Below are 13,779 nucleotides of genomic sequence, written 5' to 3'. Positions count from 1 at the left end.
CTCATCTCGGTCCTAAACGATTTCCCCCTTATCCTTAAACTGTGACCCCTTGTTCTGGACTTCCCCAACATCGGGAACAATCTTCCTGCATCTAGCCTGTCCAACCCCTTGAGAATTTTGTAAGTTTCTATAAGATCCCCCCTCAATCTTCTAAATTCTAGCGAGTACAAGCCGAGTCTATCCAGTCTTTCTTCATATAAAAGTCCTGACATACCAGGAATCAGTCTGGTGAACCTTCTCTGTACTCCTTCTATGGCAAGGATGTCTTTCCTCAGATTAGGAGACCAAAACTGTATGCAATACTCCAGGTGTGGTCTCACCAAGACCCTGTACAACTGCAGTGGAACCTCCCTGCTCCTATACTCAAATCCTTTTGCTATGAATGCTAACATACCATTCGCTTTCTTCACTGAAGTAGATAGTGGTGCAGGGTTTGTTCTCTAGTTGTTGGTGTAGGATGGGCCAAACAAGACTCTGGCCGTAGGGTTTGAGGAAGCAGTCTGTTCAATGAGCTGCTGAGCTAGCCAGTGTTCTTGCTCCTTGGTCACTGCAGGTGGAATGTTTGGGAGACGAGTGTCTGCTCTGTGTCGTGTGGAGTTGGAACTGTTGAGCGGTCAGTTACCTGTGTCCAGTTCATCAACGGCGCGGACGTGGAAGTGAACCAGACACGGTGTCCGGCAGAAACCCAGCCCCTGGGCATCACTCCGTGCATTGTCAGCATCTGCCCCTTCGTGCTGGATCAAGTACCCTGGTCTGAGGTAAATGCCCAGCAACTCCCTGTGTGAGTGAATGCCCGCGTAACCACATGTCCATTTTGTACAAGCATGTATTTCCTTCGGAGCTTCCAATACCTTAACGATGACCGGACAGGTTGGTTCAACCTGAGGATTTCATAAGATCATAAGTGATAGGAGCCATTCGGCCCATCAAGTCTACTCCGCCAATCATGGCTGATCTATCTCTCCTAACCCCATTCTCCTGCCTTCTCCCCACAACCTCTGACACCAGTGGGCTTACAGTTTTAACTACAGATTATTAAAGCTAAGAGCCTCACAGCTCCAGGACCTGGTTTCTCATTGAAAGTTTTACAGGTATTGGTGTTCAAAATTAAGGTGAAACTTTCATCACTGGCATGTGAAGGAGAAACCAGGCTGTACTAAAACGGGAAAATAGTCAGAGGGAATTAGAAGATATTACGGAGTTTTATTTTTCAATTGGATTGCTCTAGCTGCTGGCATTTCAAAATATTTATTGAAAAGGTATTTGATAAAGGATCAAGTAACACAGAGGCATGGGGAAAGAGCAGAGGACACAGGGCTAATTGCAAAGCAGTTTTAAAGAGCTGGCATAGGAATGATGGGCTGAATCATCTCCTGCACTCCTCATGATGGGCTGAATCATCTCCTGTGTCATTGTGTGGATGTCTCTAGCAATGGAGTTTTTTTTTAAATCGTTTTCTATTTCAGGTGTCCAATCAAGTGAGGAAGGAGATTAGAAAAGTCATGAACGTCACAGCCTTGGCAAGAATGCCAACACAGAGTGACAGTTATCTCTGGGTTCCTATAAAGGGCCCCTGTTCTGCTAGCTGTGGCCAAGGTGAGTGTGCGGTGATGTTCAGAGTTCAAATGTTTAGGAAGGAACTGCAGATGCTGGAAAATCGAAGGTAGACAAAAATGCTGGAGAAACTCAGCGGATGAGGCAGCATCTATGGAGCGAGGGAAATAGGCGACGTTTCGGGTCTCGACCCGAAACGTTGCCTATTTCCCTCGCTCCATAGATGCTGCCTCACCCGCTGAATTTCTCCAGCAGTTTTAGCTACATTCAGAGTTCAAGTAATTAGTTTTGTTTGAATCATGCTCCTGGTATTTAAACACTCAGTGTTTATCTTGGGGTAGGGAAGGTGCAGAGATTTAACTGTTGTTGAACTAACTAGTAGAATCCAATACTTTAGTTTTAGTTTTAGAGATACAACGCGGAAACAGGCCCTTCGGCCCACTGAGTCCGCACCAACTAGCGATCCCCACACACAAATACTATCCTACACGCACTAGGGACAATTGACAATTTTACCAAAGCCAAATAACCCACGAACCTGTCCGTCTTTGGAGTGTGAGAGGAAACCAGAGCACCCAGAGAAAACCCACACGGTCACAGGGAAAGCGTACAAATTCTGTACCGAGAGCGCCCGTAGTCAGGATTGAACCCGGGCCTCTGGTGCTGTACGGCAACGTTTCTACCGCTGCATCACCGCGCTGCCCACCTCCACATGTGTTGTAAGGAATAGACTTTATCCCAATAGTTCATTCATAATTAACGTCTGAAGAACTATCCATGTTCTTCAGGGATGCTGCTTGACCCGTTGAGTTACTCCAGCACTTAGTGTCTTTTTGTTCTGAACCAGCATCTGCAGTTCCTTGTTTCTCCTCTCTAGAAGGCATAGTTCCACAGGGAGTCTGATATCACCATGAAAAAACTCGAATAATGAACTGAAAACATCCAAAGCTGCTTCAGAAAAGCGTAAATGTATCAACATTTGACGTCACGCCACGTGTCGAGAAATTAGGATTATGACCAAAGGCTTGGTCAAGGAAGTACGGAGCAATGTAAGGGAGGAAAGAGAGGAGCCTAGTGAAGGAATTCTGATGTGCGAGCACTGTGTGGGTCAGCAAGCTGTCTGACGGCAAGACATCGCAGGAAATTCATTCACACCTCTCCCTCTTTCAATCACGCACAACTATAACCTTTTACAGGAATCGATGAAGAGTAATTAAAATGGAGAGATAACCTGAGGCAGTCGGGGCAATTGGCAATCAACTCACTACGGTTAGATCAGATCATGTATCTGGGTCTTCCTGATTGATCTCTGTGGCTGCTCTTTCATCAGAACAAGGAGACACCAGAGGGAGCTCCTCTTCCTTAGTTTGATTGTATTTTATACATTGTTCATATGATCGAGAGTCAAGAGTGTTCAACTGTCTTATGCACTGGGACTGGAACGCTGAAATGCTTACTCTCTGCAGCTATACAGGGCCATTAAATGCAACAACACAACAGATAAATATCTGATAACTTATCAGTTGTTCTGGGTAAAATAATGCAAGCCAAAGTATGTAGTGCAATCTTAATGCAAAAATCCACATTAGTTTGAGCTGTGGTGGGGTAGTGGTTATGGTTATGCAGGGGGGGGGGGGGGGTTGATGGGAAGAAGCTGTTTTTTAACCTGGATGTAATGGTTCCCGGGCTCCTGTGCCTTCTTCCCGATGGTAGCTACAAGATGAGAGCATGGCCAGGGTAGTGTGTAGGTCATTGATGATATTAGTTGTCTTACTGAAGCAGTGTGCTCTGTAGATCCCATTGATGGTGGGGAGGTTCAATACCTGAAGTGGATCAGGCAATGACCAAAACTGAGCATCTTACTCCAAATTGCACAAGATCAGTCCTATATGATAACTGTTTTTGGTTCACAGGAGTATCAGAGATCAGGTACATGTGCATCAATGTTGAGACCAAGAAGGAATCACAACAAGAATATTGTGATCAGAGCTTCCAACCTCAGCTGCATTACATGCCATGTGCCAATAAAACATGTCCCCCATGGTAAGTCAGTTCAATATCATCAATTGACACCATTACTCTGATAGCACTCCTATATCACGTTCTGAAACATCACAGGGAAGCATGGCTATAAATCAGCTCCCACAGAAGGTAGGGTCTTTGTGCAGAGCATCCTCTCGCTTCAGTATCAAACAATCCCAGGGAATATGCAACATAAGTCAGATACAAAGAACCCTTCAAAGCCACACTACAATTACACACTGTAATGGTAAGATGATATCAAGAGTCATGGAGTCATACAGCATGGAAACAGGCCCCTCGGCCCAGCTTGCCCACGCCAACCAACATGCCCAATCTACACTGGTCCAACTTGCCTGCCTTTGGCACATATCAAGGTCCTTGCAGACTCAGTCGGCTGAAGGGCCTGTTTCCACGCTGTATCTCTAAACTAAACTAAACTAAAACGATGTTACTGAATGAAGGCTCAAACTCATTCAAATGGGCTACTCCTGCTCTTGTTTTCTATGTTCAAAAACGCCACAAGTTAGGTAGAGTAACGCTCTTTCTTGGACCTCCTGTCAAACCCAGTCAGAAAGTAACGGTCTAGGATTGGTAAAAGTGACCTTGAAGTTATGAAATAGCCACAAAATCCCAAGTGGTTTCCTATCATTCCTCAGGGAAGGAAATCTGATCTCCTTTGTGAGACTGATCGTATCTGCAGTCCTCTGTCATTATGTCTGACTCCTAACTACCATCTGATGTGACCCAGCAAAGCTCTCCGTTTCTCTTCAGAGATTGCATAGAAGAATTAATTACACATTAAAAATCTGCACCAGCAATCTACATGCCTGTGAATTTGAGCAGGGTGAGCGGCTATTGAGTAAGACCTGATACCCTGGCTCAGTCCCACTCTCCTTAACCCAGGGTCCTTGATGTTAAGAGAGAGTTGGATATAACTCTTGGGGCTAACGGAATCAAGGGATATGGGGAGAAAGCAGGAACGGACTACTGATTTTGGATGATCAGCCATGATCATATTGTATGGCGGTGCTGGCTCGAAGGGCCGAATGACCTACTCCTGCACCTATGTTTATATGTTACTTTGTACTTACTGTCATTTACTCTTTTAAAGGTGGGAAGTCCATGAGTATGGGCCCTGCAATGTAAGTTGCGGGGGTGGAGTACGCGAGAGGGAAGTGTACTGCGTAAAGAAAGCGAGGTATTTGTACCTAAGGGTTCCTCCCTTGGAATGTGGCAACGCTCCAAGACCGATCTCCATGGAGATGTGCAATTCTGATCCCTGTCCTGTAAGGTAACGACCCTTCATCCACGGATAAACCTTTGTGTGCTTTCTCTGTAAGTGAGATTTCCTGTTATTATTATCAAATGGACTTAAACATGAAGGACAGCTGAACATCAAGGCTAAGAATGGCCAACCAAAGACCATTCCTTCAGTGTTCAAAAGGGAACTGCAGATGCTGGAATATCGAAGGTACACAAAATTGCTGGGGAAACTCAGCGGGTGCAGCAGCATCTATGGAGCGAAGGAAATAGGCGACGTTTCGGGCCGAAACCCTTCTTCAGTCTGACACTGCCAGGTTAAGGAGCCTAGGACTAGCATGACTAATGTAGGGTTTAGACACCAGCAAAGGCCAGTTAGGCCTTGTGACCTGTTGCTCACAAGGCCTAACTTCAGTCTGAAGAAGGGTTTCGGCCCGAAACGTCGCCTATTTCCTTCACTCCATAGATGCTGCTGCACCCGCTGAGTTTCCCCAGCAATTTTGTGTACCATTCCTTCAGTATCCAGACACAGATATCTCCAATATCTAATGTTCTGGAGAGAAAAAAAGACACAACATGCTGGAGTAACTGCAGGGCACGTGGTGGCACAGCGGCAGAGTTGCTGCCTTACAGTGCCAGAGACCCATGTTCGATCCTGACTACGGGTGCTGTCTGTACGGAGTTCGTACGTTCTCCCCGTGACCACGTGGGTTTTCTCCGGGTGCTCCGGTTTCCTCCCACATTCAAAAGACATACAGTTTTGTAGGTTGAATGGCTTCGGTAAGAATCGTAAATTGTCCCTAGTGTGTAGGATAATGTTAGTGTACGGGCGATCGCTCGTTGGCGTGGACTTATTGAGCTAAAGGGCCTGTCTAATAATGTTTTAATATTAATGTTTTATGTGTCATCCCTAACTGTCACTGTATGTCATGTTGTCACTTGCGGGCGGAGCACCAAGGCAAATTCCTTGTATGTGAATACTTGGCCAATAAACGTATTCATTCTTCCTGTATCGCTAAACTAGACTAAACTAAACGGACCAGGCAACATCTCTGGAGAACATGTACAGGTGACATTTCGGTTTCGTGTCCGCACCTTTCTTCTACCTGACCTGAAAGGTCACCCATCCTTTTTCTTCAAAGATGCTGCCTGACCCGATGTGTTACTCCAGCATTTTGTATCGATCTTCAATTAATTGCCACACGCCACCGTCTGATAGTTTTTCACTTGAACTACACGGTTTATTATACAGATTTATGTTAGGTTGTTTTTGTATGTCCATCCAACAGTCTGTACCCTGTCTATTTTCTATCATGCGCTCTGTATGAGCTGGGCCACCGCTCGCCCTGTGCTGGCGTCTGGCCGATTACACTGTTAAGTCTCCCTTGACTCTCCCTACACCTTTTCTGAAGATGGCGGTACAAGTCTGAATCGTGCAGCATGCCATGCGGAGGAGGGGTGAGGCGCAGGCTCCTGTATTGCACAAAGGTACTACCTGACCGAGAAGAGCTGACATCAGACCACGAATGTCTTCACTTGAACCGCCCCGAGGACCTTGAATTTTGCCATCTCCATCCTTGCCCGCCAAGGTTGGTGAACTATATACACTATAACTCACCTCTTTCTTTGAAGACACTCATTCTCGCTGGGTTATAAATGCAGTGAACAATACAACACAGGAGCAGGCCCTTCAGCCCACTGTATCTGTGCTAACCGCCATCCTAATTTTAACTCATTCCATCTGCCCTTCCATGGTATCTACCCTTCTACTCCCTGCCTGCCTCTTTAAATGCATTTCAAATGTTGCTCCTGTGTTTAGCTTCTTCCACCTCCCCTTGTAATGCATCCAAGCACCTATCGCCATTTTGATGTGAAAAACCTTGCTTCCCAAATCTCCTTCTCTCCTTCCCGTTCTCTCTTTAAACCTGTCCTTGAGTATTTCACATCTCCACCCTGGGGGGGGGGGGGGAAAGATTCTAACCATCTACCCATTCCTATCCCTCTCATGGTTTTATATACTTCTATCAGGTCGCCCCTCAGCTGCAGAGAAAGCTGTGTGGCACGGTGGCGCAGCCATAGAGTTGCTGCCTTACAGCACCAGTGACCCGTGTTCGATCCTGATTATGGGTGCTGCCTGTACAGAGTTTATGCGTGTGGGCTTTCTCCTGGTGCTCCGGATTTCTCCCACACACCAAGGACATACTGCAGAGGTTTTTAGGTTAAATGGCTTGGTATAATTGTAAATTGGCCCTACTGTGTGTAGGATAGTGTAAGTGTGCGGGGATCGTTGGTCGGCGCGGACTCGGTGGGCCAAAGGGCCTGTTTCTGCCCCGTATCTCAAAAAAAACAATCCAAATCCGTCCAATCTCTCGTTAAAGCGAATACCCTCCAATCCAGTAAACATCCCGTTGAACCTCTCTCTTCTGCACCCTCTCCAAAGCCTCCCCATCCTTCCTGCAGTGTGTAGTGACCAGAAATGCACACAATGCTCCAAACCAACGTTTTACACAGCTGCAGCATGAACTGAGTTGAAGGGAGACTAAATGTCATTGAGTGAGGAGTTCTACGGGCATTGATTCTAACAGAGATACAACATCCCAGAGCAATCACTGTTCCGTCACAACAAGCAAACCTCAGCCTGATACTGAAGCTCCTGGTTAAAAGGAGGTCTGGACAGCAATGCTCTGTGATCAAGAGGCTGGTTTCAACTAAGCCCTGCATGGATGGACCAGAAATGTAACGTTACTTTGTGTATCAGAGGGATGGGTTGGTTAAAGGAGTTAGGAGGCACAGGTCTCGAAGTGTAACTGTGAGACTCATAGTGAGAGGCAGAGAGGGGAAAGCAGAGGGCTGGAGTGGGGACGCTTTTAAAATCTGTGATTCTGGCTGACAGGTGGCAGGTTTCGGAGCCGGGACGGTGCTCGGTGCTCTGTGGGGCCGGTCTGGCGGAGAGGAGGGTGATCTGCGTCCAGCTTCACAACGGGACGGATGTGGAGGTGAAGAGAGGCCGCTGCTCGGGGCAGGAGGAGCCGATGACACTGGTCCCATGCGTGGTCAGCTGCCCCTTCGGCTGGACTCCCCAGAACTGGTCGGAGGTTAGTGGCCTTGCCCGGGGAGAGGGTGGGCACGGTAACAACATGGGAACACGGCGGGGGCATTCTACGTGCTTGATAACTCATCAACGTAATGTCGCGAATATCTGAAGTCACAGCGTATATCCTTGGAGTAATATCACTTATTCCTAGCATTTATCATTTGCCAACAGTTGCATAATGAGATGAGGAGGAATTTCTTTGGTCGGAAGGTGGTGAATCAGTGGAATTCATTGCCGCAGAAGGCCATGGAGGCCAAGTCAATGGATACAGTGTCTTTAAGGCAGAGATAGATTCTTGATTAGTACGGGTGTCAGGGATTATGGGGAGAAGGCAGGAGAATGGGCTTGAGAGGGAAAGCTAGATCAGCCATAATTGAATGGCAGAGTAGACTTGATGGGCCTAATGGCCTAATTCTGATCCTATCACTTCTCAACTTATGAATCTTTCATTTGAATTAGTGGTCTCTGACATGGAATCTTATTGAACGACAAAAGGAAGTGCACATAAATGATAACCAGTGACATTCCCTGTCTACTAACAGAGTCCTTGCAAAAAATTAAATGAAAGGGGTAGCTAGTAGAGCACCAGTGACCAGGTTATCACCCTGACCTCCGGAGCTGTCTGTGTGGAGTTTTCATGTACTCTCTGCGTTTCTCCCACATCCCAAATATTTGTGTGCTGGTACGCTAACTGGCTACTGTCCGTTTAGATGGTGTTAGACAGGAGCTTTCAAAAGTGGATTGGTGGAGGCTGCTTGTAGGGAATGGGATGGTCGGATTCAGAAGGTGGGAGTGAGAGAGAGTGAATGGTGCGGTAGGGAGAGAGTGGGTGGGTGAGGGTGGGGGGGGGGAGAGTGGGTGGGTGAGGGTGGGGGGGAGAGTGAATGGTGAGGGTGGGGGGGGGAGTGGATGGGTGTGGGTGGGGGAGATGTCGGAAAGGTAGAGAGAAAGGAAAGTATGTAGGAGGAAGCTGCAGATGCGGGTTTAAACCGAAGACAAACACAAAATGCTGGAGTAACTCCATGGGACAGGCAGCATCTCTGGAGAGAAGGAATGGGTGATGTTTCGGGTCGAGAATCTGGAGAAGGGTCTCGACCTGAAACGTCACCCTTCTCTTCTCTTCCGAGATGCTGCCTGTCCCGCTGAGTTACTTCAGCATTTTGTGTCTATCTGAAGGAAAGGATGATTTGAGAGGGTGATGTTCTGAATGAGGTTGAAGATTGGGTGGGTTTGATAGGAGCGGGATCAGTTCAAGAGAGATGGGGGGGTGGTTGAGATTGAGGAGGGAGTTTGGGTTGAGTTGAGGACATGCAATGTACAGAGTCCCTGATTCTTCTTCTTATTCTTCGGTTCCCAGTGTTCAGTTTCCTGTGGGCATGGTGCACGTACCAGGCAGTTGCTCTGTGTCAACCTCGACTCCACGGAGGTTGTGCTCGATGCCTCCTGTGATGAGCTGACGAAGCCTGCCACACAGGAGCCCTGTGACGTAGGACCCTGCTCAACCCAGCCAGCTCTTCAGCCTGTAGCTCCGACACCGGCTCCCACAGGGGTACCCGCAGCAACACCACAGCCCAGTACAGAATCAACTACACAGGCTAAAAGCTCAAAGAACGAAGGTACAAGGGACAGGGCTATGTATTTCCGACACCTCAATAACCCATTCTAATACATGGTCCACAAATGAGGTGTACAGCAAGGTTTTAGTCTAGTTTGGTTTAGAGATACAGCACGGACCCGGGACCTTCAGCCCACCGGGTCCGCGCCGACCAGCGATCCCCGCACATTAACACTATTTTGCACACACAAGGGACAATTTTTACATTTACCAAGCCAATTAACCTACAAACCTGGGTAGACAAAAGTGCTGGAGAAACTCAGCGGGTGCAGCAGCATCTATGGAACGATGGAAATAGGCACCCGCTGAGTTTCTCCAGCACGTTTGTCTACCTTCGATTTTCCAGCATCTGCAGTTCCTTCTTAACCTGTAAACCTGTACATCTTTGGAGTGTGGGAAGAAACCGACGATCTCGGAGAAAACCCACACAGATCACGTGGGGAGCATACAAAACTCCGTACGGACAGCACCCGGAGTCAGGATCGAACCCAGGTCTCCGGCGCTGCATTCGTTGTAAGGCAGCAACTCTACCGCTGCGCCACCATGACCGCCCAAAGTTGATAAGGCTACCTTGATAATCTATCAAATACATCCACAGGGAAGGTCCAGTACAAGTCAGATTACACAAAGTGCTGGAGTAATTCAGCGGGTCAGGCAGCATCTCTGGACGACTATGGTTCAATGACACTTTTTGTGTCACATGATGCACCGAGGTACAGTGAATTTTATTTTTATATATGGTTCAGCACAAGTGCTACTACACATAAGAAATTTAGATACATCTTAGATAAGCATCTCTGATACAGTACAAGTGTACAGTAGTCTCTTCTTCTTGCGTACAGCGTGCACAGCTTAAAGTTGGAGGTCAACTTGTTCTATTTGATCTAATTGTTTGTGCACGTCGGGTTGATTGCATTAGTCGAACAGGGTGGACCACGTGAAGGTTGCAATCTCCCACCCCAGTGTACACTGAGACAGTAGACAGTCGCGAGATTTGGCACAATTTTCACGTGACTTGGGTAGGTAACTATTCGGGTCGGGCCCTTCTTCAGAATAAACTGACCCGAAATATCACCTATCAACGTTCTCCAGAAATGATGCCTGACCCACAGAGTTACTCCAGCATTCTGTGGCTTTTTTTCTGGTAATCCAGCATCTGCAGTTCCTTGTGCCTCCAAGCTGTGGGTACATTAACTCAAAGGTTTTTTTTTCCCCAAAAGATTTCATCAGTTTGTAGAAAAGTTCACAAAATGGAAACACAGAAAGTGGTGTTTTAATTAGTTCACTGTTGGAAACTTCTTTCATGAAATTTTAATGAAAGCAAGTTATGTATGAAGTTAAGTCTGAATGCTATCAGGACAAACTGGAAGTCATTTGATGTTAGGATTTTTATCAGGCCTCGAAAAATTCATTCCAACAGACTGAGATGAGTTTAAAGCCCGAGGACTGGAGATAAATGGATGTTGTCCATCTCACTTGTCCTTGAAGTGTGTACAACTGACACTGATGGCGTGTTGTTTTATTGCAGGTTTCTGCGGGAAGCTGCTGCTGAGTAAATCAGGGATGCTGAACCTGACTGAGTTGCAGCTGAGGGAGTGCACATTCAGCATTGTACGTCCGCTGGATGAAGTCATTACAGTCCACGTTCTGTCCAGCACCTTAAACTGCAGCATGAGTAAGAGTCCTGTTACATATCACTCTGTGCTGAATTACAGCTTCTAGAGGCTGCCGACCAAAATGGTGGCATGCTGGGGTAAAGGAGAAGGGGCGCTGATGATAGGCTGCTAATGGTACTGTGTTTCACAACAAAGAGTTTAAAGCAAGAGCTTGAGGCAAAGAGAGTGGTTTACTCTAAAGAATGAGTCCTGGCATAACCTGTACCACAACTGAGACTCAGTGGCTATGGAACCATCTTGCAGTAAGATTCAGTGTTATGGATTCTGTACCATAATGGTGGTGTCTTGGTCAGGTCATAGGTCAGTGTTTCTAGATATTGTGTGTAAACTCCCAAATGAGAGTTGGGGCCAGTGGTATTTGTAGTGAGGGTCAATGTGTGTGGGACCCGTACCCCAGTGAGGGTCAGTGTGTGTGTGGGGCCTGTATCTCAGTAATAATCAGTGTCATAGGAATTAGAGACAGCATGTTTGAGATCTGCAACCAAGACTGGGTTGGGGCCAGTGAATGCCATTTACCCTGAGATTTGGAAATGATGTAACGGCATACCTGCGGGTGTCAACATTATGAGGGACAGGGGAACAATTGTCTTGTAAACTCAAGGAATTGAAATAATGACTATAATAATGGTATAGATTCTGGATCTTTTAGATGCCTTTACTCTTTCACCAGGGGACACTTTGTCATTTTGTGGGCGACGACTGTTTTGGAAGACCTGCTCCCCACTGAAAGGGTTCACACTCACATCTACCACCAACACACTAACAGTCAGGCAGCGGAGCGGCTCCAAGGGCAGTGGAGCTGTCCTCCAATACTCCAGCAGCCTCTCGTCCCGGCAGTACCATAAAGGTAGGTGCTCAGATGGTTGGGTACCAGGTGTACAGGGTCTTGGTGAGACCACACCTGGAGTATTGCGTACAGTTTTGGTCTCCAAATCTGAGGAAGGACATTATTGCCATAGAGGGAGTGCAGAGAAGGTTCACCAGACTGATTCCTGGGATGTCAGGACTGTCTTATGAAGAAAGACTGGATAGACTTGGTTTATACTCTCTAGAATTTAGGAGATTGAGAGGGGATCTTATAGAAACTTACAAAATTCTTAAGGGGTTGGACAGGCTAGATGCAGGAAGATTGCTCCCGATGTTGGGGAAGTCCAGGACAAGGGGTCACAGCTTAAGGATAAGGGGGAAATCCTTTAAAACCGAGATGAGAAGAACTTTTTTCACACAGAGAGTGGTGAATCTCTTGAACTCCCTGCCACAGAGGGTAGTCGAGGCCAGTTCATTGGCTATATTTAAGAGGGAGTTAGATGTGGCCCTTGTGGCTAAGGGGATCAGAGGGTATGGAGAGAAGGCAGGTACGGGATACTGAGTTGGATGATCAGCCATGATCATATTGAATGGCGGTGCAGGCTCGAAGGGCCGAATGGCCTACTCCTGCACCTAATTTCTATGTTTCTATGTTGAGGGCTTTCTAAGGAGCGTTGTGGCTCTGTGAGTTACCCGAGGCGATGGGCTTGAATTTAACCCCTATACTGGAACACAAAATGTAGTTTGACACCACCAATGCCATTAGAAGGAGGGATGCAAGAAGAAGCCTCCACGTGGCGCATCCTGGGCAATGCTGACGACAGAAACTGTACCACAGTGACTGACTGAAGTAGCCAATTCTGCAACCACCGACCGTCAACCGTCACTGACCGACCGGAAAGACTTGATATAGAAGATGGCCGGACACGATGCTGCCCTTCAGAAGAGACGCTAAGCCTGCGCCTTGTCCTCCATCTCAGACGAATTTAAACAATCTCAACATATTATTGTTTGAAGTCTACGAATCCTCCTTGGTGTCCTGACCAATATCAGTGAGAGATATCTGCAGTTCCTTCCTAAAGAAAATATTGTTGTTCGTTATGGTTAAAAAACAGGTATGGAGTAAAGATGAATAAAACTGAGGTTGTGATTAGAACGTGTTACCACTCCAGGTGTCACTACTTCAGTCAATAACATGTTCAGTAGATAATTTGCCATGGATTGAACTCCAGTATTCACTCACAGAACTGTTGTTTTCCTTTTTGCAGAATGTGATGTCCAGCTACATGGCCCATGGGGTATAATAAAAAGCCCCATGCAGTCCTACAGGGAGGGCCATGCCTGCCGTACATTTATCAATGTATCTCCCATGGACAGGATCATAATCAGAGTCCTGCACCTAAAGTTTAACATTAGGGTGAATACTACCACATCTGACTACATTCTGGTGAGTTGGACTCGGCATTCTCATTATATTAGTCTGTTAGAGTCACAAGGAACTGCAAGTGCTGGAATCATGATCAAAACACAAACTGCTGAAGGATCGCAATGGGTCAGGCTGGAGAACATGCATAGGTGTTGTTTCAGGTCAGGACCCTTCTTCAGACTGGGAATTATTCTTATTCTGTTAGCTCTTCTGAGAACTCTCAATGATGTATGGTTTCAGGACTTTAGACTTTAGGGATAAAGCATGGACACTGGGCCTTCAGCCCGATGAGTGTGTGCAGACCATCGATCACCTTGTACACTAG

The 13,779-nt window shown here is 46.8% G+C and overlaps 1 protein-coding gene across 2 annotated transcripts in view; it reads left to right on the top strand.

Annotated features, from left to right (window-relative positions):
* adamts13 (ADAM metallopeptidase with thrombospondin type 1 motif 13) overlaps nt 1-13,779 on the top strand; it is a 50,938-nt gene that overhangs the window by 34,660 nt on the left and 2,499 nt on the right. For both annotated transcript variants that reach the window (XM_033048735.1, XM_033048736.1), the window contains 10 exons: nt 554-758; nt 1,467-1,596; nt 3,468-3,597; nt 4,688-4,867; nt 6,249-6,425; nt 7,730-7,931; nt 9,288-9,546; nt 11,074-11,220; nt 11,892-12,068; nt 13,297-13,475. In XM_033048735.1, the coding sequence (XP_032904626.1) occupies nt 554-758; nt 1,467-1,596; nt 3,468-3,597; nt 4,688-4,867; nt 6,249-6,425; nt 7,730-7,931; nt 9,288-9,546; nt 11,074-11,220; nt 11,892-12,068; nt 13,297-13,475 (1,786 nt within the window). The remainder of the gene's footprint in view (nt 1-553; nt 759-1,466; nt 1,597-3,467; nt 3,598-4,687; nt 4,868-6,248; nt 6,426-7,729; nt 7,932-9,287; nt 9,547-11,073; nt 11,221-11,891; nt 12,069-13,296; nt 13,476-13,779) is intronic.

Source organism: Amblyraja radiata, chromosome 32 (genome assembly GCF_010909765.2).
Source record: "Amblyraja radiata isolate CabotCenter1 chromosome 32, sAmbRad1.1.pri, whole genome shotgun sequence".
Taxonomy (NCBI): Eukaryota; Metazoa; Chordata; class Chondrichthyes; order Rajiformes; family Rajidae; genus Amblyraja; species Amblyraja radiata.
Note: the sequence above shows the minus strand (reverse complement) of the source record. Positions and strands in the feature narration are given on the sequence as shown.